The sequence below is a fragment of the Salvelinus namaycush genome, chromosome 16, assembly GCF_016432855.1.
Source record: "Salvelinus namaycush isolate Seneca chromosome 16, SaNama_1.0, whole genome shotgun sequence".
Taxonomy (NCBI): domain Eukaryota; kingdom Metazoa; phylum Chordata; class Actinopteri; order Salmoniformes; family Salmonidae; genus Salvelinus; species Salvelinus namaycush.
Window position 1 is genome coordinate 11,079,467 of NC_052322.1, and position 19,678 is coordinate 11,099,144.

A 19,678-nucleotide genomic window follows, 5' to 3' on the forward strand; every position below is an offset into this window, starting at 1 on the left:
GCATATTGCATAACAGTCAAACAGCTTTCTTTATGATGAGTTAAAAAGTAACTTAAGTTACCTTGGTCCCTGGAGATGCCAGGCTTGTACCAGAAGCGTGAGCTGTCCTGGACAAATTTAACACTGACTCTGCCTGCCATCTCTCCTTCCACTGATATCATTCCTTCTCCTTGGCCTGCAGGGGGTGCCATCTCCCCCACCATTGGAGAGAAGGTGACATGGTGCTGTGAAAGGGAGGGCCTCAGGGTACCCACCCCGCCGTTAGGTGATCCTGGCTGGGCAGACTGCCGCCGTTTCTCTGGGAGTGGGGGCTGGGGGATGGTGACAGCAGTGTAGCCCGAGTATGGCACATGAGGGGCAGATTGGGCACAGCAGCCGGTGGCAGAGGTGGGGAAAGTGGGGGTGTCATGTCCCTCAGGGGCTGAAGAGTGCCCACTGGCACTGCCCTCCATGCCAGGGTAATGCTGCAGGGGTCCTGGGGGCTCAGTGCCCAGCATCAGCCTCCGGCACAGGGTGGCGAAGCCAGGCACAGGAGGTTCTGAGGAGTGGGAGCCCTCCAGACTGCTGATGGGAGGCTGGGGGGAGGAAGGAGCCGAAGTGGGGGTCGAGATGGATTTAGGGACCTCTGGGGTCAACTCCCTGGGTGGACATGCTCCATTCAGCTGGCCCTGAGCTGGGCAGGGTCCCGTTGTGCCAGGTGCAGAGTTGGGGTTGGGTGGCTGGTGCTGGGCAAGAGGAGGCGGTGCAGCAGTCTCTGTAGGAAGGGTGATCTCTGGACCAGGTGGGATAACTTTCTCAGGGGGGGTCTGAGTGGGTGATACGGGGAGGCAGTGGTTGCTGGGTTGGCTGGTTGTAGGTGAGAGTGTGGTACAGTGGTTCTGGGGCTGGTTGGGTGAGGGTGGATGTGTCGGTGTGGTGCAGTGGCTGTTGAGTTGGGTGGGGGAAGGTGTGGGTGTCACGGATGAAGACTGTGAGGGGTCAGGGATGTGTTGCTGGTTGGGCTGAGACACTTGAGCAGCAGTACTATCGGGCCTATCCTGAGACTGGGCAGATTCAAAGTCACTGTTGACTATGTCAGTCGATCGAACTTCATCCTCTTGTACACCTAGACTGGGCCTAAAAAAATAGAAAGTCATATTAAAAGAGATATGCAATATATTCTTACATTACATTTTGAAATGTTTATTTAAGGAAATTGTCTGGTACTTCTGTATCCTAAACTCAGCAAAAAAAGAAACGTCCCTTTTTCAGGACACTGTCTTTCAAAGATAATTTGTATAAATCCAAATAATTTCACAGATCTTCATTGTAAAGGGTTTAAACACGGTTTCCCATGCTTGTTCAATGTACAAGAAACAATTAATGAACATACACCTGTGGAACGTTTGTTAAGACACTAACAGCTTACAGACGGTAGGCAATTAAGGTCACAGTTATGAAAACCTAGGACACTAAAGAGGCCTTTCTATTGACTGTGAAAACACCAAAAGTAAGATGCCCAGGGTCCCTACTCATCTGTGTGAATGTGCCTTAGGCATGCTGCAAGGAGGCATGAGGACTGCAGATGTGGCCAGGGAAATAAATTGCAATGTCTGTACTGTGAGACGCCTAAGACAGCGCTACAGGGAGACAGGACATACAGCTGATTGTCCTCGCAGTGGCAGACCACGTGTAACAACACCTGCACAGGATCGGTACATCCGAACATCACACCTGCGGGACAGGTACAGGATGGCAACAACAACTGCCCGAGTTACACCAGGAACGCACATTCCCTCCATCAGTGCTCAGACTGTCTGCAATAGGCTGAGAGAAGCAGGACTGAGTGCTTGTAGGCATGTTGTAAGGCAGGTCCTCACCAGACATCACCGGCAACAACGTCGCCTATGGGCACAAACCCACTGTCGCTGGACAAGACAGGACTGGCAAAAAGTGCTCTTCACTGACGAGTCACAGTTTTGTCTCACCAGGGGTGATGGTCGGATTCGCGTTTATCGTCGAAGGAATGAGCATTACACCGAGGCCTGTACTCTGGAGCAGGATCGATTTGGAGGTGGAGGGTCCGTCATGGTCTGGGGCGGTGTGTCACAGCATCATCGGACTGAGCTTGTTGTCATTGCAGGCAATCTCAACGCTGTGCGTTACAGGGAAGACATCCTCCTCCCTCATGTGGCACCCTTCCTGCAGGCTCATCCTGACATGACCCTCCAGCATGACAATGCCACCAGCCATACTGCTCGTTCTGTTCGTGATTTCCTGGAAGACAGGAATGTCAGTGTTCTGCCATGGCCAGCGAAGAGCCCGGATCTCAATCCCATTGAGCACGTCTGGGACCTGTTGGATCGGAGGGTGAGGGCTAGGACCATTCCCCCCAGAAATGTCCGGGAACTTGCAGGTGCCTTGGTGGAAGAGTGGGGTAACATCTCACAGCAAGAACTGGCAAATCTGGTGCAGTCCATGAGGAGGAGATGCACTGAGGTACTTAATGCAGCTGGTGGACACACCAGATACTGACTGTTACTTTTGATTTTGACCCCACCTTTGTTCAGTGACACATTATTCCATTTCTGTTAGTCACATGTCTGTGGAACTTGTTCAGTTTATGTCTCAGTTGTTGAATCTTGTTATGTTCATACAAATATTTACACATGTTAAGTTTGCTGAAAATGAACGCAGTTGACAGTGAGAGGATGTTTCTTTTTTGCTGAGTTTATTTAGCCAGTAGTTCTGAAAGTAGCGCTTATAAGCCAAAAGTGGTCCCCGAAAATTGCTACTACGTCACATATGTGCAGATATGTGCACCATGTCATTGCTCGCTCTTCTGTGTGTGCATCTTGCTAGCTATCACTCAAATTGCAAGGGGCTAAAGCTCCTTGGCTAGAACTCGAATTGCTAGGGGGCTGGCCCACGTGGGGGAAAATGTAGGGAAAATGGGGCAGCAGAGCTTTGAGAAAAACAGTTGCTTTCAAATTAGGGATTTCGTGGCTAATTGAGGTAAGACAGTATAGATTATGCATGTATGAACTGCACATTTACACATCCAGCCCAAAGTGGGAAGTAAAAAAATACTTAGTAGTTGCCAAAGTTCTGGAGAATGTCTTCAATCGACACACACGACTGATATGTGACATGCAGATGTTAAAATGAAGACAATACCTTTCTTGTGTGCGCAGAGGGCTGCTGGTATGAACAGGAGTGGGTGGCCCAGAGCGGTCATAAGGCGTGGAACATGGGACATGGGCATCTTGATGCATCCTCTTGAAGGAACCCTGGGAGATGTGGTCTCTCCAACCCACATTCTCACTCATCCCCCTTCCATCTTATGGAAGACAGAGAAAAGAGGGAATTATTTTATGTGACACCGAACTGACAATTGACAAAGTATTTCCTACATTGGTTTAAATGTAATTTCATGAAATGATTTTCTAAAATGCTGTCAGTCGAGGTTGTCTCACCTGTCTGGCTGTCGGAGAGGTACTGTTGAGGGTGGGCTTCGGGGTGGTGGTCTGCTGGCCCTGTGGTGTGGCTGCAGGGGCCTGACAGGGTGGAGGGAGGGGGCAGAGGGGAGGTAGACTCAGACTGGTAGCCTGAGGCATAGCCCCTGCTTTCAGAGGGGGAGGGCTGGTAGGGGGAGCAGGGGTAGGCCTGGTGGGGGGTCTGGTAGCCACTGCTGCTGCTGCTGTACTTCAGATCCAGGTGGGAGTTGGCGTGGGAGCGAGACGGCTCTGGGTACGCAGGGTGGCCTGACGGCAGGGGGTCAAAAGTGAAGGCAGGGAGCTCGTGTCCCTGGGGCCCATAGGAAGACACTGTGGCCCTCCTGTGCCAATAGTCTGCCTCTCTCTCCCTCTCCCATTGGAGCTCTGCCTCCCTGTCCCAATGCAGTGACATCTCCCTGCCTCTTCTCAGTCCCACTGCCTCCCTCTCCCAGTGCATCTCTACCCCTCTGGGCAGCTCAGACTCCCTCCCCCTCCTCAGCCCTGCTTCACGATGCTGCAGCTCTGCCTCTCTGTCCCAGTGGAAGCTCTCTCCTCGCTCCAGCCGCAGGCCGCGGAAGGCTGAGTCCTCCCTCCTGATGAGGCAGTCCCGGCAGGGGCAGCCAGGGGGCGGCAGACCTTCCAGCAGCAGCATGTCGTGGTAGGGGCCGGAGGACTTGGTGTGGTGAGGGTGGTGATGGGTGTGTGAGGGAGGGTGATGGTACGGACCATAGTCATCACTTCTACAGAGCAGGCGCCCGGGGGGAAGGGTGTGGGGGTGAGGGGTCAGCTCCTGGGATGGATAGGGGCACAGAGAGGGGTGATGAGAGGGTCCCTCAGAGCAGGAGCGGTGCAGGTAGTGTGGCGGGCCCTGCTGGCGGTCCCACACCAGGTCAGGGGGAGGCAGGGCCTGATGAGGGTGAGGGTGGGGGCTGTAGTGCTGGCACAGGTCCATGTGTGAGGGGACGGTGGCAGGGTTAGCCGAGGGCGGTGCCCCAGGATGACCATTGGTGCCCGGGGCTCTGTCCAGGCAGTAGCTGTTGGGCATGAGGTGGAGTCGGTCACAACCGGGCTTGGCACAGTGCTGGGAGCGGTAGCCCACCCGGCAGGAACAGGAGCGGCCCAGCCTCAGGGTACCTGTACGCTCAGAGGGAGAGGACGAGTCCCCGTCATCCAGGATGGCAGTCTCCCTCTCCCTGTCCCGGTTGTCCCTCTCCCCCTCGATGCCCCCCAGCAGGCGCTCCAGCTCCTCCCTCTCGTGCCGAGTGGGGGGCGGGGGCCTTCTGGGCTCTTCTGGACGCTCTGGGTGGGCCGTAGAGTGGGAAGAGTGGCCGGAGTGGCTAGTGTGGCCGGAGTGATTGAGCGAGTCAGAGCTAGGGGAGAGGAGCTGGTTCTGACTCGGCCTCTCCTCACTGGTGCCTGCTGGACTCCCATTGGTGGAGGTCAGGGAGCCTGAACCTGGGCCTGAACGACGTTTCTTTATCTGGGCGTACAGACTGCCATCCACTGGACCCCTGGTGTGGGCTATGTCTGAGAGAGAGTAGAGATTTAACATACTGTACCTTCAGAGTACAGCATCGACAGTATAGCCATAAAGTAATTGCCCAGTGTTTCCATATTTCTATGAAATATGACCTATAATTATTTACAATATGAGTGAAATGGTTTTATTTCCAAATTGTTTAAATTAAGTATCTTAAAGATCAGCTGTGTTGGAATGGTGGGTGTACCCCAACAACAAAATGGTGTGGCCGTATCCCAGTCATAAAAAATATTCACACAAGTAGGCCGCTGATTGGCCAGCTCATCCTCTAGACCGCTGATTGGCCAACTCATCCTCCTCAGGGATGTTCTATGAGGAAATAGCAAGCATTTTTTAAACGGTCTGTTTGCATACAGATGTTCCATTATATTATACAGATACTCCATTGGCCGCTCTAACAATAAAAATAAAAATTAAAAAATGGAAGGCAGTCAGGAGGAGGCAATGTTAAGTTGGGACCATTCTAGCCAATGAGAGGGCAGATACATGTGTGACCAACCACAACAGTCCTTGCTATCTGGGATCCTTGGTATGTCCCTACCCCCCATTGAAGTTGACGTTTAAAATGGTTAAGGTACCAGTTAAGGTCAGGGTTTAGGGATTGGGACGTCCCAAGCATCCTTCATAGCATCCTTCCTTAACAAGCACAACTCTGATATGAAGTAATTTTTTTATTAAAGTTGCCGGGATGTCACGTGCCCTACTTATATCAGTACACTCATAACTACCTAAGCATTACAACACTTCTATTCAATCAAATAAACCTCACGTAGCAAATAAGCCATTAAATAATTTTTTCACCAATTTTGACACTCATTGACCTTTCGCTCGGTGTGCAAAAAAAATGGTGGTGAAAGACAGATTTTGGGCCTAGTTATCCCTCTCTGGCTTGAGATACAAGTTTGAGGCAGGGTTTTTGAAGTGTATAGGACGAGTCAACAACATTATTTGGATATGAGTTAATCAAATATTAACTTTTGAAAGTGACATTTTCACTGGGCAGTTACTTTAAGCTGTATGATTGAGATAGAGCCCACCAGAAATTCAGGGAGCCTTTCTGTACCTTCTAGACTGTCCTGGTAGCGCTGGTTGAAGTTCTCATAGGAGTCCCAGCGCACCACAGGGTCAGCTGTGTTGTAATCCACTGTGACAGCAGGGTCATTCCTCTGGTACTCACGCCCTGAGGGGATAGTGCATATGATTAGACATATGATTAAGCACAAGCACATTAATACAAACTGCTATTGTGTTCACTGGTACTGTTACATTGTAAATTCTCCTGAAATGATAGAGCTGAAGACGAGACACATAGTAAGAACAAACCTTTGATCTTCTCTGGTCCAGAGGAAAAGACAAACTCTACAGTTGCATCCGAGGGAAATCGTTCATCTGAGAAAAGAAATTACCACATCTATCGGGTGCGTTTTAATGTTTTCCTTTACAGTGGCTTGGTTGGTTCAATTGGGCTAATTACTTCCACATAATCCCCTGGTGCTTTTACAATACAGGCCACAACTTTTCAGCTGGAAGTAATTTAACAGAAAGTAAAAACAGGGGAATTAGGAAATTAGTGTGTTCATTATACAATTAAGTATTGAACCCTGAGGGATTCATTTTGACACATCGGTTCAATATAGTAATTTCCACTTCTCTTAACCACCACAATGAACCAACAAGTTTTATTGTTCCACACTGGCTTAACCGTTACTGCCAAGAAGGCCTTGTATTGATAATAAATCCTTTCCATACATGTATCAAGAAGAGCCTTTCCCTGCCCTCTCCCCAGACCCTCCCGCTCCATACCAGTACAGGCCTCATCCAGCTCCCCCTTGCCGAACCACAGCTGTGCCCCGTGGATGGTGCAGGTGTGGAACTGCAGTCTGAACACTGTGTCCCTCTCTGCACTCTGGGCCCGTCTGTGGTAACACTTCACCTGCAAGGGGAGACAGAGATGTGGGAAGGGAGCAGAACAACCAATGAGATGGAGGAGAGGAGAATCAATCTACTTTCTGAACAGGCATTGGCAAGGCAGTGACTTAACTTGAGAAACAGTGGAATAATCTGTCAGACTGTCTGTCTGACTCAGACTTACCATGATGTCTCCCTTCAGCAGCAATGCAGGCTCAATGGTCACACACAGTCTTCGGCCCCCGGAACCCTGCAAGTCACTGTGGACAACACACAACACACAACATATGAATACAAACAGATAGGCGCACACAGACAAGGAAAAGTAAAGGCACATCCTGTCCAGTATGTTAGAGCTATGGCTTTTCGGTCAGTTGTGTTGGTTAATAATAATGTAGGACATAAAGTGATGCAGACTCACTATATCCCTGAGGTGTAGACCAGCTGCATGGACTGGTAAATCTTCAGGAAGGGAAAGTAACCTGGGCAACGATAAAGAGAGGCGGTGTTCAGCGTTACACAGTGGAATGTGCTAACTGTCTCTCCCCTTGTCCTTTGTCATACGATTAAAGATAAACAGGCCAGTGTGTGGGTGGAGGTAGAACTTGACCATGTGAAAACACTGCTGTCATTCACAGGGCCATATCTCAGAGCCTTGTGCAGAGACATGCACTCATAGACACACACACACACGCACACCACAGTATACTGTAAACATAGACTCAAAACCGACTCAGCTCCCTGAGGTTGGGGAATGAGTGGTCTTATCTGAGCATGTCAGTCAGGGTGTACAAATGCGTAGTGCCCCTCGCATGGCCTCACCTCCTTCGCCCTGGAAGTTAGGGAGTGTGGGGATGAGGACCTGGTGGAGGAACAGTGGGTTGCTGTTCATCTTGATCGCCCCAGAGAGGAGCCCCCCAAAGTAGTAGATATACCTGAGAGGGGGGGGGGGGGGGTTAGTAAGCCTACATCACTTAAGACAAAAAATAAAAAGATGGGGCTTGCTTGTTGGTTAGTGATACAGACAAAATGTCTGTAGATTGTCCTTACCTGTTTTGGGATGGTTGGAGGGAGGACGAGACTTTATCCTCACAGAACTTCCTCATGGCCAGTGTGCTAAGGGCCTGGTCTGCCCTGCTCAAACACAGAAACACAGAATGAAACCGACACACTGCACAAGAAGAATACATACTTCATAGAGAGAATTATACAACATTTACATAACATTCCCATTATGGGCTCTCTAAGAGCCAGAAGTACATGAATGCAGCAGGCTTGAGCCAAAGAACAAGCCAGTTTCCATTACTACAGCCTTAAACCATGCTCAGTGTGGAAACTGTGGCTTTGGATGCAGGACAGGACACTTACCCTGCAGAGATCTTGCTGTAGTGCATGTAGGCTGCAATAATCACTCCTGTCTTGCCCTTGTTGCCCTGGAAGAGGAAGATCCGTGCCATCAGGACATAAAGTACCAACTGTTTTTAGCCTAAGGCTTGAGGCATTAAACTGATTATTACTGTTGTAAAGATAAGGACGTCACTACCCTTATAAGAACATTCTGACCACCAACTTCACAGCGATTTCAACACTTCACAGTGAAAAGATACAAAGATGAGATTACATATTGCCCTTCAATATATCAAAGAGCTTCTGTAAAGTGAATGCAAGTCATCTGGGTAAACCCAGCATTCTGTTTTCTTTGTGTTCTCTTTAAAAGCCCCTAAAACAACAAAACAGCCGTTTTAAAACCCAGTCAAAAGCAGGCCGAACCCTGACCTTGCAGTGCAAGACTACCACATGCTGGGGGTCGGAGGTCAGCCAGGTCTCCATGGCCTTACACATGGCACAGATCTTGTCCAGGGGAGGGGCATGGAGGTCAGGCCAGCCGAAGTCATGAACCTGGATGTCATGGGAAAATAGTGAGGAAGATAGAAAAAGTATGTTACTATAATAAGTCACAGAAAGTGGAACCGATACAGAATTGATACGGAAAATTAAAAAAATTACACCTTTGGATTCATGCTGGTGATGTCATGGCGTCGTTCAGAGAGATTGAAGAGCTGAAAGCAAAATTCATATTTGAGATGAATGATGTGTGCACTCAAGCTACACATATAAAAGCACATATTAGTATTTAGTATTTTATTAAGGTCCCCATTAGCTGCTGCCAAGGCATCCGCTACTCTTCATGGGGTCCAAACAGGAACAACACATCACAACAAAACAATAGTCTACATCATAAATAAAACAATACATCACACAAGACATTGTGCACTATACAAGTTTACACTGCTCCACCATTACACATCCACAATATAAAATGTACAATATTACAACAATTCAATATTACAATTTGTGTGTGTGTGTGTGTGTGTGTGTGTGTGTGTGTGTGTGTGTGTGTGTGTGTGTGTGTGTGTGTGTGTGTGTGTGTGTGTGTGTGTGTGTGTGTGTGTGTGTGTCTTCACAGTCTGTGTTGTGAGGTGTTGTTTTATCTGAATTTACTGTTAGCTTGAGTTACCTGATGTGGAAGAGAGTTCTATGTAGTCATGGCTCTATGTAATACTGTGCGTTTCCCAGCCTCAGTTCTGGACTGTGAAGAGAACCCTGTTGGCATGTCTTGTGGGGTATGTATGGGTGTCTGAGCTGTGTTAGCTGTTTGAACAGACAGTTCGGTGCTTTCAATACGTCAATACCTCTCACGAAGACAAGAAGCGATGCAGTCAATCTCGCCTCTACTTTGAGCCAGGAGAGATTGACACGCATGATATTAGTTCATGATATTAGCCCTCCGTGTACATTTAAGGGCCAGCTGTGCTGCTCTGTTCTGGGCCAACTGTAATTAGCCTATGTCCTTCTTTACAGCACTTGACCATATAACTGGGCAGTAGTCCAGGTATGATAAAACTAGGGCCTGTAGGACTTGTTTGGTTGATTGTGATGCCAAGAAAGCAAAGCAGCGCTTTATCACTGACAGACCTCTCCCCATCTTAGCAACCGTTGCATCAATATGTTTTGACCATGTCAGTTTACAGTATAGGGTTAAACCAAGCAGTTTAGTCTCCTCAATGTGTTCAATTGCCACATTTTTAATAACAGTATTTAGATGAGGTTTACAGTTTAGCGAGTGATTTGTCCCAAATACAATGCTTTTAGTTTTTGATATATTTAGGACTAACTTATTACCAGCCACTCATTATAAAACTGACTGCAGCTCTTTGTTAAGGGTTGCAGGGATTTCACTTGCTGTGGTAGCTGATGTGTATAACGTTGAGTCATCAGCATGCATACAGTAGACACACAGGCTTTACTCAAGGCTAGAAAACAGTAAAGGACCAAGACAGCTGCCTTGAGGTATACCACACTCTACCTGGTTTAGGTTAGAAAAGATTCCATTAAAGAAAACCCTCTGTGTTCTATTAGACAGGTCCAAGATATGGCAGAGGATGTAAAGCCATAACACATACGTATTTTCAGCATCAGACTATGATTGATAATGTCAAAAGCTGCACTGAAGTCTAACACAATATTCTTATTATCAATTTGTTTCAACCAATCATCAGTCATTTGTGTAAGTGCTGTACATGTTGAGTGCTCTTCCCTATAAGCATGCTGGAAGTCTGTTGTTAATTTGTTTACTGTGAAATAGCATTGTATCTGGTCAAACACCATTTTTTCCGAAAGTTCACTAAGAGTCGGTAGCAGGCTGATTGGTCGGCTGTTTGAATCAGTAAAGGGTGCTTTGCTATTCTTGGGTAGTGGAATGACTTTTGCTTCCCTCCAGGCCTGAGGGCACACCATTTCCTGTAGGCTTAGATTGAAGAGATTGCAAATAGGAGTGGAGATATAGTACGCTACTATCCTCATTAATTTTCCATCCTCGTCAGTACCAGGTAGTTTGTCATTATTAATAGACAGCAATCATTTCTTCACCTTTTCCACACTCACTACAGAATTCAAAATGACATTGCTTGTCTTTCATTATTTGGTCAGTTATGCTTGGATATGAATGTTCAGAGTATTTCACATTCTCTGGTCATACGAGTAACAACATGAATTGGTGTATGAGTCTCTCTCTCTCTCTAGGAGAATATGTGTGTGATGTTAGACAAGGTCTCTGATGCTAAGAGAGAAATGTATTTTCTGGGTGACCTGAACATTGACTGGTTATCATCTAGTTGTCCTCTCAAGAGGAAGATTCTTACTGTGACTAATGCCTGTAACATGAACCATGTTATCACTCAGCCAACTAGTGTATTCCAATAGTGTTGGATCTGTGACATCCTCTTGTATTGATCATATCTTCACTAATGCTGCAGTACTTTGCTCCAAAGCAATATCAGTTCCCATTGGCTGTAGTGATCATAAGATTGTGGCAATAACAAGGAAAGCCAAAGTACCAAAGGCAGAGCCTAAAGTTATTCATAAGAGATCATACAAAATGTTCTCAGAACATTGTCAAAGATGTTGGTCTGATGTGTATAAGGAGGTGAATCCAGATGCAGCACTTTGAGTTTTTGCACAATTATTCTTGCAAATTGTTGACAAACATTCACCTGTTAAGAAACTATCTGTGGAAACTGTTAGAGCCCCGTGATAAATTACTAAAATGCAATGTAAATGTAAAAAGGAAAGTTGTTTAAATTTCTATTTATTTTTGAAAAAGGCCCTAAATAATTTGTATCAGGACTGTTGAAAAGTATTTAGCATTTAGAAAATACATTGGACTGTAGTTTAGGCCAGTGAAATACAAATGACAAACACTAAAAAGTAACAGAAATACCGCCCATCTCTGTGTGTATTGAATATACAATATTGAAAGAGAAGAACTGCTGTTTTGAATTTGGTCAAGTTTGTGTGGAAGAGGTGGAAAAACAATTGCCATCCATCAATAATGATAAGCCACCAGCTGAAATGACTATGTATGTTGATGATTGCACACTCTACACATCAGCACCTACAGCTAGTGAGCCCACTGAAACTCTTAGCAAGGAGTTACAGTCAGTGTCAGAATGGGTAATAAACTGGTCTGAAATACAGTGCATTCGGGAAGTAGTCAGTGCACTCATCTAGATCCCATAATGACAAAGTGAAAACAGGTTTATACATTTTAGCAAATTTATTTTAAAAAACAAAACAAAAAAATGTATTTAAAAAAACAAACCTTATTTACATAAGCATTCAGACCCTTTGCTATGAGACTCAAAACTGAGCTCATGTGCATCCTGTTTCCATTGATCATCCTTGAGATGTTTCTACAACTTGATTGGAGTCCACCTCTGGTAAATTCAATTGATTGGACATGATTTGGAAAGGCACACATCTGTATATATGAGGTCCCACAGTTAAACAGTTCATGTCAGAGCAAAAACCAAGCCATGAGGTTGAAGGAATTGTACGCAAAGCTCAGAGACAGGATTTTGTCGAGGCACAGATCTGGGGAAGGGTACCAAAACATTTCTGCAGCATTGCAGGTCCCCAAGAACACAGTGGCCTCCATCATTCTTAAATGGAAGAAGTTTGGAAACACCAAGACTCTTCCTAGAGCTGGCCGCCCAGCCAAATTGAGCAATCGGAGGAGGAGTGCCACTCCTCAGTAAAAGCCACATGACAGCCCAATTGCCAAAAGGCACCTGAAGGACTCTCAGACCATGAGAAATAAGATTGGTCTGATGAAACCACGATTGAACCCTTTGTCCTGAATGCCAAGCGGTCCCCTGTGGTCCCATGGTGTTTATACTTGCGTACTATTGTTTGTACAGATGAATGTGGTACCTTCAGGCGTTTGGAAATTGCTCCCAAGGATGAACCAGACTTATGGAGGTCTACAATTTTTTCTGAGGTCTTGGCTGATTTCTTTTGATTTTCCATGATGTCAAGCAAAGAGGAACTGAGTTTGAAGGTAGGCCTTGAAATACATCCACAGGTACACCTCCAATTGACTCAAATGTTGTCAATTAGCCTATCAGAAGCTTCTAAAGCCATGGCATAATTTTCAGGAATTTTCTAAGCTGTTTAAAGGCACAGTCAACTTAGTGTATGTAAACTTCTGACCTCCTGGAATTGTGATACAGTGAATTATAAGTTAAATAATCTGTCTGTAAACAATTGTTGGAAAAATGACTTGTGTCATGCACAAAGTAGATGTCCTAACCGACTTGCCAGAACTATAGTTTGTTAACAAGAAATTTGTGGAGTGGTTGAAAAACAAGTTTTAATGACTCCAACCTAAGTGTATGTACATTTATGACTTTACATTTGCAAAAATGTCTAACCTGTTTTTGCTTTGCCATTATGGGGTATTGTGTGAAAGTGATTTATTTTAATTTTAATCCATTTTAGAATAAGGCTGTAAGGTAACAAAATGTAGAAAAAGTCAAGGGGTCTGAATACTTTCCGAATGCACTGTATTAACATTCTGATCATATATTATTTTTAAATGGTCTGAGAAGAACAACAATGGCAGGGCAATTCAAGAATAACCAATATGCAGTGATAATGTATTGAGCCTACTGCACAAACCTCATTGCTACAGTACTGTTTTTAATAGGTTAATGTTGCATAGGCTTACGGCTTTTAAGTCATGTTAAAAAAAAACATTCTGCCTCCATTTTGATTCAGAAAGTGATCTCGGCTCAGAAAAGGAATATGATTCTGAATACATAAAGCCTCCCCCATTGGCATTCCTGTCTCTTTTATAGATGTTATAACCATGTATTTCTACCACTGTATCATCAAAGGAATTATCTAAGTGAGTTTCTGAGACAGCCAGTATATGAATGTCATCTGTAAGTTATCGATTTCATGAACCTTGTTTCTCAGGCTACGTATGTTCATGTGGGCTATTTTTAACCTTTTTCTGGGTTGCTTTTCTGGGTGGCTATGAAAGCACATATGAAAGCATCACGGAGTGTATGGCTACGTTCCAAAAATCCATACCAGCCTACCACTTATAATACATGCCCAACACAATCCTTCATTTGGAGTGGTATGATAGTAGCGTAGATATTTGAACCCAGCCCATGTCGACAGCGGCAGCATATAATGTACTCACCAGGAACTTGTCCTGGTGCTTGGACCTGAGCATGGCGGTCACCTCCTTGAGGTTGAGACGGTAGCGCTGCTCGTCCAGCAGAGGGGGGAAGAACACGGAGATAATCCTCTCGGTGATGTAGGTCAGGTCAAAGTCATAGTGGCCCTCCATGACTCTTTCCATCACACGGTCCACACTGAAACTCCTGACCAGAGGAAAAACGCAAGGGGTTATGAGGTGGTCTACAGATTGATGTCGTGTTACTCCATTGAGCTCTAAAACAGAAACACTGAAACCTTTCATTTGCAGCCTCCCTTACATTAACTCAGCGTTTCCCAAACTAGGGGTCGCGACCCCATGTGGTGTAGCCTGATTTGAAAATGGGGTCGAGAGAAAAACAGGAGGAAGTGTAGTTGGATAATGAGAGGAGGTGTAGAATAAAAAGAGGGAAGGAAGGAGGAGTGATAAAAAAGGGAGAGACTGGGAAAGAGAAGAAGAGAATGAAGAGGAGGAGATAGGAGTCAGTGTGAAATCCTCCTCTTAATCATCCAGTACCTCCTCCTTTTCATCATCCTCCTCTTCCTTCTTCTCCTCCTCCTCCAGAGAGAGACATGTTAAATAATGAATTGAATTGGGTTATCATAGGGAGCTGTGTTACCTGGGGAGGATGGTTCTCTGTTTGGTGTAAGTCAGAGACTTTGTGGAACCCTGAAGACAGAGAGAAATTCAATTAGAACCATTTCTCACACTCACAAGAAGAACAGCATGAACATTCATTTGTGGAGGGGAAGTGAGAAAAGTGTGTCTGGAAAAGTCTTCTCACCAGGTGTTGGACGTGTCGGGATGGAGCTGTCCCTCTGCGCTGCTGTAGGCAACAAGGGGAGATATATGGTGATTCAACAAACAGGCTTCCTTCCTGAAGGTCCACCTATACTACTTATTGTAGCAACCTGACTTCTAGACAACACTCTCATCCAAGAACAAACCAAGCCCACTCTACTAGCCAAGGAAAAGAGGGGCATCTGCCATTTTCCAACAGCACTGCAGATTTATGGATGGTTACAGCTTGTTGTTTATATCATAAAGTGAAGGAATGAAAGACTATTTAAAGAGTGAGAGACAGAGGGTCAACTTACCAGATCAGATGGAGCTGGGATGCATGCTGTGGTCACCTGAAACAGAACAACAGACCATTTTTCCAACGAGAAACATGATCGAACCAAAACAGACAGTGAAACATACACATTGCACGTTCTGAGGCTATCCGCTAAGTCTCGCTTTCCGCCGTCTGTTTTTTTTCTTCTTGTATTTTTCTCCAGGAAAGAGGGAAGGGAGTGGTGAGGCTGGCGAGGCCGGGGAAGATGCGCCAGAGGAAATGCTCCCTCAGACAGACGGAGAGATAAAGAGAGAAAAACACATCTAAGCCAGATACGAGAGCCCTGTCATCCCATGAAGACATGATTACAGTAGAAATACCAGGACAAGGGGAGTATGGTATGCAAGTCCCAACCTTCTCTGGGGGCGCTTGGTGGGACGGTCTGAGAAAAACCAGAGGTTGCATAATATATCTTGCTAACCCACTCCATCTTGGTGTCACTCACACAATGGCACAGTTGGTAGCCAGGGAGCATGTGCACATAATCATGTTGGTCATGTTCACACTGATTCATATAAACACAAAGCACTACAAAGTACAACTAATATGCTGGTTTAAAGCATTTATTAGAAACATTTGCTTTGACAACACTACAGCCTTTGCTGTCTCGTACGCACTCAGGCACGCACGCACACACACACACACAATGTAATTTCCCATGTGCAATGGTCTGCAGATCGTGAACCCAGACCTATGTTCCGGAGCAAGTGGAAGGAAGCACTGGTAGATTTGAGGTAGGGTTGAGGACCACAGTCATGCTTACGTAATGGCCAAGCACACTGCGGGCCAGAGTATGTCCTAGCATTTCCACTCCCCAACCCTGTTACGCCTGTTTGTTTGGCCACAGGAAAGGGCAAAGGCTTGTATAACTCATTGTGTACAGAGGGAAGTGACAGACCCCTTGGGTGGGAGTATGTTTGTGTTTGAGTGTGTGTGAGCCAGATATAGCTAGTGTGCTTGTGTGCATTTCTAAGAAAATGTGTGGGCCTCAAACCTCTCCTCCTCATACAGTAGGTGGCTATAGGCTAAGCAGGGTGGTGTCAACAGACAATGTGCTGTAATGAGACACATGACTACATCACAGAGCTTGTTTCTGATTGATTACAATAAAGTTCATGGAACCACCACTGCTTTATTCTGTCAAGCAGTGGAACAATTTGTCCCCATGACGGATAATACTTTTGTTCTTTAAGAATCATAGCAGATCTTATCTTGTGTCCTGACTGCCAGTTGGGCTTGTGAAACTGAGACCACATAACTATGAAAACAATAACAAGAACCACATTAAAAGGATGTATTAGGGTACTGCTGCTAACACAAGAACAACATGGCATTGCATTGCTTGCTGTTTGGGGTTTTAGGCTGGTTTCTGTATAGCACGTTGTGACATCTGCTGATGTAAAAAGGGCTTTATAAATACATTTGATTGATTGATTGATGGCCAGGAGGTGAACCAGACAGCACACTGTCCACTGTCTTTCTGTCCAACTGTCCCTCTCCTCTGCCTCTAACCAATTCTCTCCGGCCACATCCTCTCTTTCCCTCGTTCTCTTCCAAACTGACTCTCTCTCCCTCTCGCTAACATTTTCTTTCTCCAATAATCCCTCTATCCAGCGTTCTCCCTCCCTCCTCTCTTTTCCCCTCTCACTCCCTGTCAAACTTTCCCTCTCTCCAGCAGCATTCACCCTCTCTCTCTCTCTCCCGGCCTGCTGCCCTCCCCTCTCAGAGCGAGCGATGGGGCCTGCAGCAGGGGAGCATTACTCCAGAACAAACACACCAGATTCCATCTCCTGGGCCAACACTTACGCACACGCTTCCTTCAAGTGCTCTCCCCCTCCCCTCTCCCTCACTCCCGCTCTCCCTCCATGTACCTCTCCCACTATATCGCTCTCCAAACAGGCCCAGCTGGTAAGGCTCATGGTGCTAACCCCTCTCTGCCTCTTCTAGATGGGCCACTGGTCCAACCAATGTCCTTGATCCATTAAAGCCAGGGACCATGGCTAATGCACTCACTGTGAGTGCATCTCTTCAGTGCTATGCAAGACTAGCTATGGGAGAGATAACTGATGATGAGGGAGCATTACTGGTATGTTATACGTATGAGTATGTGAGTGTGTGTGTATAGGGGAAATCCTAGGGTGCATAAGAGAACAAAGGGGGTCTGCTTCATGTCCACTGACACCAGCAGGTGTTTCTGTAAGTAGAGTGGAGAACAGGGGAGGAGACAGGGAGGAGTAATGGGGATACGAACATCATGTAAACAATATCATTAGTGAGCAGAACTGGGGCCAATTGGACTTCATCAACTGTGATTCGGCCCCACCCCAATGATAATTAATTCAGCCTTTCTCTGTCAAGTCCGATTCGTGTTTTGTTCAAGAGTTGAGTCTCTCAACAGTCTCTTTTAATTCCATCAAGCCTATCACTAAACAGAGTTCGAAAACAGTTTTTGAAAACTGACAATGAGCATGCTAAGGCTGTATGTGTAACCATAGAAACTTCACTGGATTTGTACACTTTGTATCCGCCATAACTCTGTTGTAACCCTGTTCCACATTGAGTCACAAAACCTCATGACATATCAAAACAGACTGAGGTCTAATAGAGTGGTGATTGAAACCCACATGGCAGGAATTTCACAACAATATTCTGGTTGTGTAATCACCATCTGGTTCTTCTCAGCTTTCAATTAGCATAGGAGAAAATCACACACAGAAATGGCATTTCTATGACTTCACTGACATGGTATGCACATTCGTAAATATGATTAGGAACACCTCAGAACAGCCTCAATTCATCGGGAATGGTGTCGAATGCGTTCCACTGGGATGCTGGCCCATGTTGACTCCAATGTTTCCCACAGTTGTGTCAAGTTGGTTGGCTGTTGAGTGTGAAAAACAGCAGTGTTGCAGTTCCTGTCACACTCACTGGCATCTACTACCATACCCCGTTCAAAGGGACTTTTTTTTGTCTTGCCCATTCAGCCTCTGAATGGCACACATTGTCTCAATTGTTTCAAAGCATAAAAATCCTCATTTAACCTGTCTCCTTCCCTTCATCTACATTGATTGAAGTGGATTTAACAAGTGACATCTATAAAGGATCATACCTTTCACCTGGATTCACCTGTCTAGTCTATGTCATGGAAAGAGCACACTCAGTGTATTTGTCCTTTGTCTTACTGTAACCAATTGTTGTCTTGACATAGCATTTGTCCAAGACAATTATATTTGATGCTTATTAGCCAACTGCTCTCCCTGTGGGACAGCCAATCAGAGGGCAATGATGAAAGGGAAGCCAATCAGAATTGAAAGCTGATGCCAGATGGCCTTGTGCTTTCATCACAAGGGTGTTTTCAGAGGGCTGGTGATGTCATAGTGCCCAACAGGCATGAGGCTGGTTAGTGTCCCTCAGGCAGCTGTCCATTCTCATAGACCCTCCTGATATAGAAGATAGTGGGGTGTGACTAAGGTCAAAGGTTCAAGTCCCAGTGGAGGTACCTGACTGTATATCTCTGAGCTAGGTTTCATTATTCAAACACCCCATCCCCAACCCCCGTTCACTCATTTTTACTACGCTGTCATGAGGAGTCTGAAGCAGACCTAATGCCCCTTAATCATTGCAAGGTGTGCTGTCTCTGAGAGTCCCTGAAAGTGAATCATGCGAGAAAACTAGCTAACGTTGGGGGCCTCGAATGCCAGGACAGAGATAAACTGCTGTAGGGAATGATCTCTTTATCCATCTGGCTTAAACTCTGTCCATTATATTTGTCTCCCTCTCTATCTCTTTCTTCCTCTCTCTTCCCGTCTCTCTCTTTCCTTCCCTTTCTCGTTCTCTCTTCCTCGCTCTCTTACTTCGTCTCTTTCTCCCTCTCTTGACGTTTTCCTTCATTTTCCCCCCTCTTTTCTCATCTTTCTTTCTCTCCATCTCTCTGTATCTCCCTCCCCCATATCACTCTCTCTATCTCTCTCTCGCTCTCTCCATCTCTCTCACCAAACAGCTGAGGGTGGGTACAGAACAGAACAGATAGGACAGAGGTCACATGTGTCCCTTTTGGTATCTGTAATTACTGTGTGGGACTCCCAGTCATAGAGCCAGAGTCAACAGTGACCACAACAACCCCGCCTCCTCCAAGTGCAAGAAGTATTCAAAGAGCAATGCTGGACAAAAATAAACAGTGGTAAATAAACAGAAACGAAAAAATCAGCAATGCGAGATTGTGAGAGATCAACACTGGAAAAATCCCCTGTGAACAAACCAACATGAGCCATCGTGTCTAAATAGTTTCCTCTTCCTCCCTGTTCCCTCTGTTGTTTAAAATGGGTTCGTCCTGACCATTCTAGCTAGAGCTAGTCTCTTGCTGTCCCACTAATATTGCTGAAATCTGAACAGATACATTCCTCAGATGGCGATGCCTCTTTCTCTTCCTCTAGTTCTAAGAGAAATGTTTTGTGGTAAGGAGTCATTGCCCCATGTACACAGCAACGAACTGACTGCCATGACTCACTATACAGTCACATTATACAATGTATAGTCAGTTCAAAGCATGTATGTATCTACAAATGGCA

General features: G+C 45.8%; 1 protein-coding gene across 3 annotated transcripts in view; it reads right to left on the reverse strand.

Annotated features, from left to right (window-relative positions):
• tns2a (tensin 2a) overlaps nucleotides 1-19,678 on the reverse strand; it is a 46,806-nt gene that overhangs the window by 8,825 nt on the left and 18,303 nt on the right. For all 3 annotated transcript variants that reach the window (XM_039010428.1, XM_039010427.1, XM_039010429.1), the window contains exons 4-20: nucleotides 15,091-15,126; nucleotides 14,778-14,819; nucleotides 14,613-14,662; nucleotides 13,976-14,159; nucleotides 8,934-8,984; nucleotides 8,701-8,823; nucleotides 8,293-8,357; nucleotides 7,975-8,058; nucleotides 7,747-7,859; nucleotides 7,346-7,406; nucleotides 7,109-7,184; nucleotides 6,820-6,949; nucleotides 6,340-6,405; nucleotides 6,080-6,196; nucleotides 3,456-5,003; nucleotides 3,157-3,319; nucleotides 62-1,116 (exon numbers count right to left, since the gene is read on the reverse strand). In XM_039010428.1, the coding sequence (XP_038866356.1) occupies nucleotides 62-1,116; nucleotides 3,157-3,319; nucleotides 3,456-5,003; nucleotides 6,080-6,196; nucleotides 6,340-6,405; nucleotides 6,820-6,949; nucleotides 7,109-7,184; nucleotides 7,346-7,406; nucleotides 7,747-7,859; nucleotides 7,975-8,058; nucleotides 8,293-8,357; nucleotides 8,701-8,823; nucleotides 8,934-8,984; nucleotides 13,976-14,159; nucleotides 14,613-14,662; nucleotides 14,778-14,819; nucleotides 15,091-15,126 (3,964 nt within the window). The remainder of the gene's footprint in view (nucleotides 1-61; nucleotides 1,117-3,156; nucleotides 3,320-3,455; nucleotides 5,004-6,079; nucleotides 6,197-6,339; nucleotides 6,406-6,819; nucleotides 6,950-7,108; nucleotides 7,185-7,345; nucleotides 7,407-7,746; nucleotides 7,860-7,974; nucleotides 8,059-8,292; nucleotides 8,358-8,700; nucleotides 8,824-8,933; nucleotides 8,985-13,975; nucleotides 14,160-14,612; nucleotides 14,663-14,777; nucleotides 14,820-15,090; nucleotides 15,127-19,678) is intronic.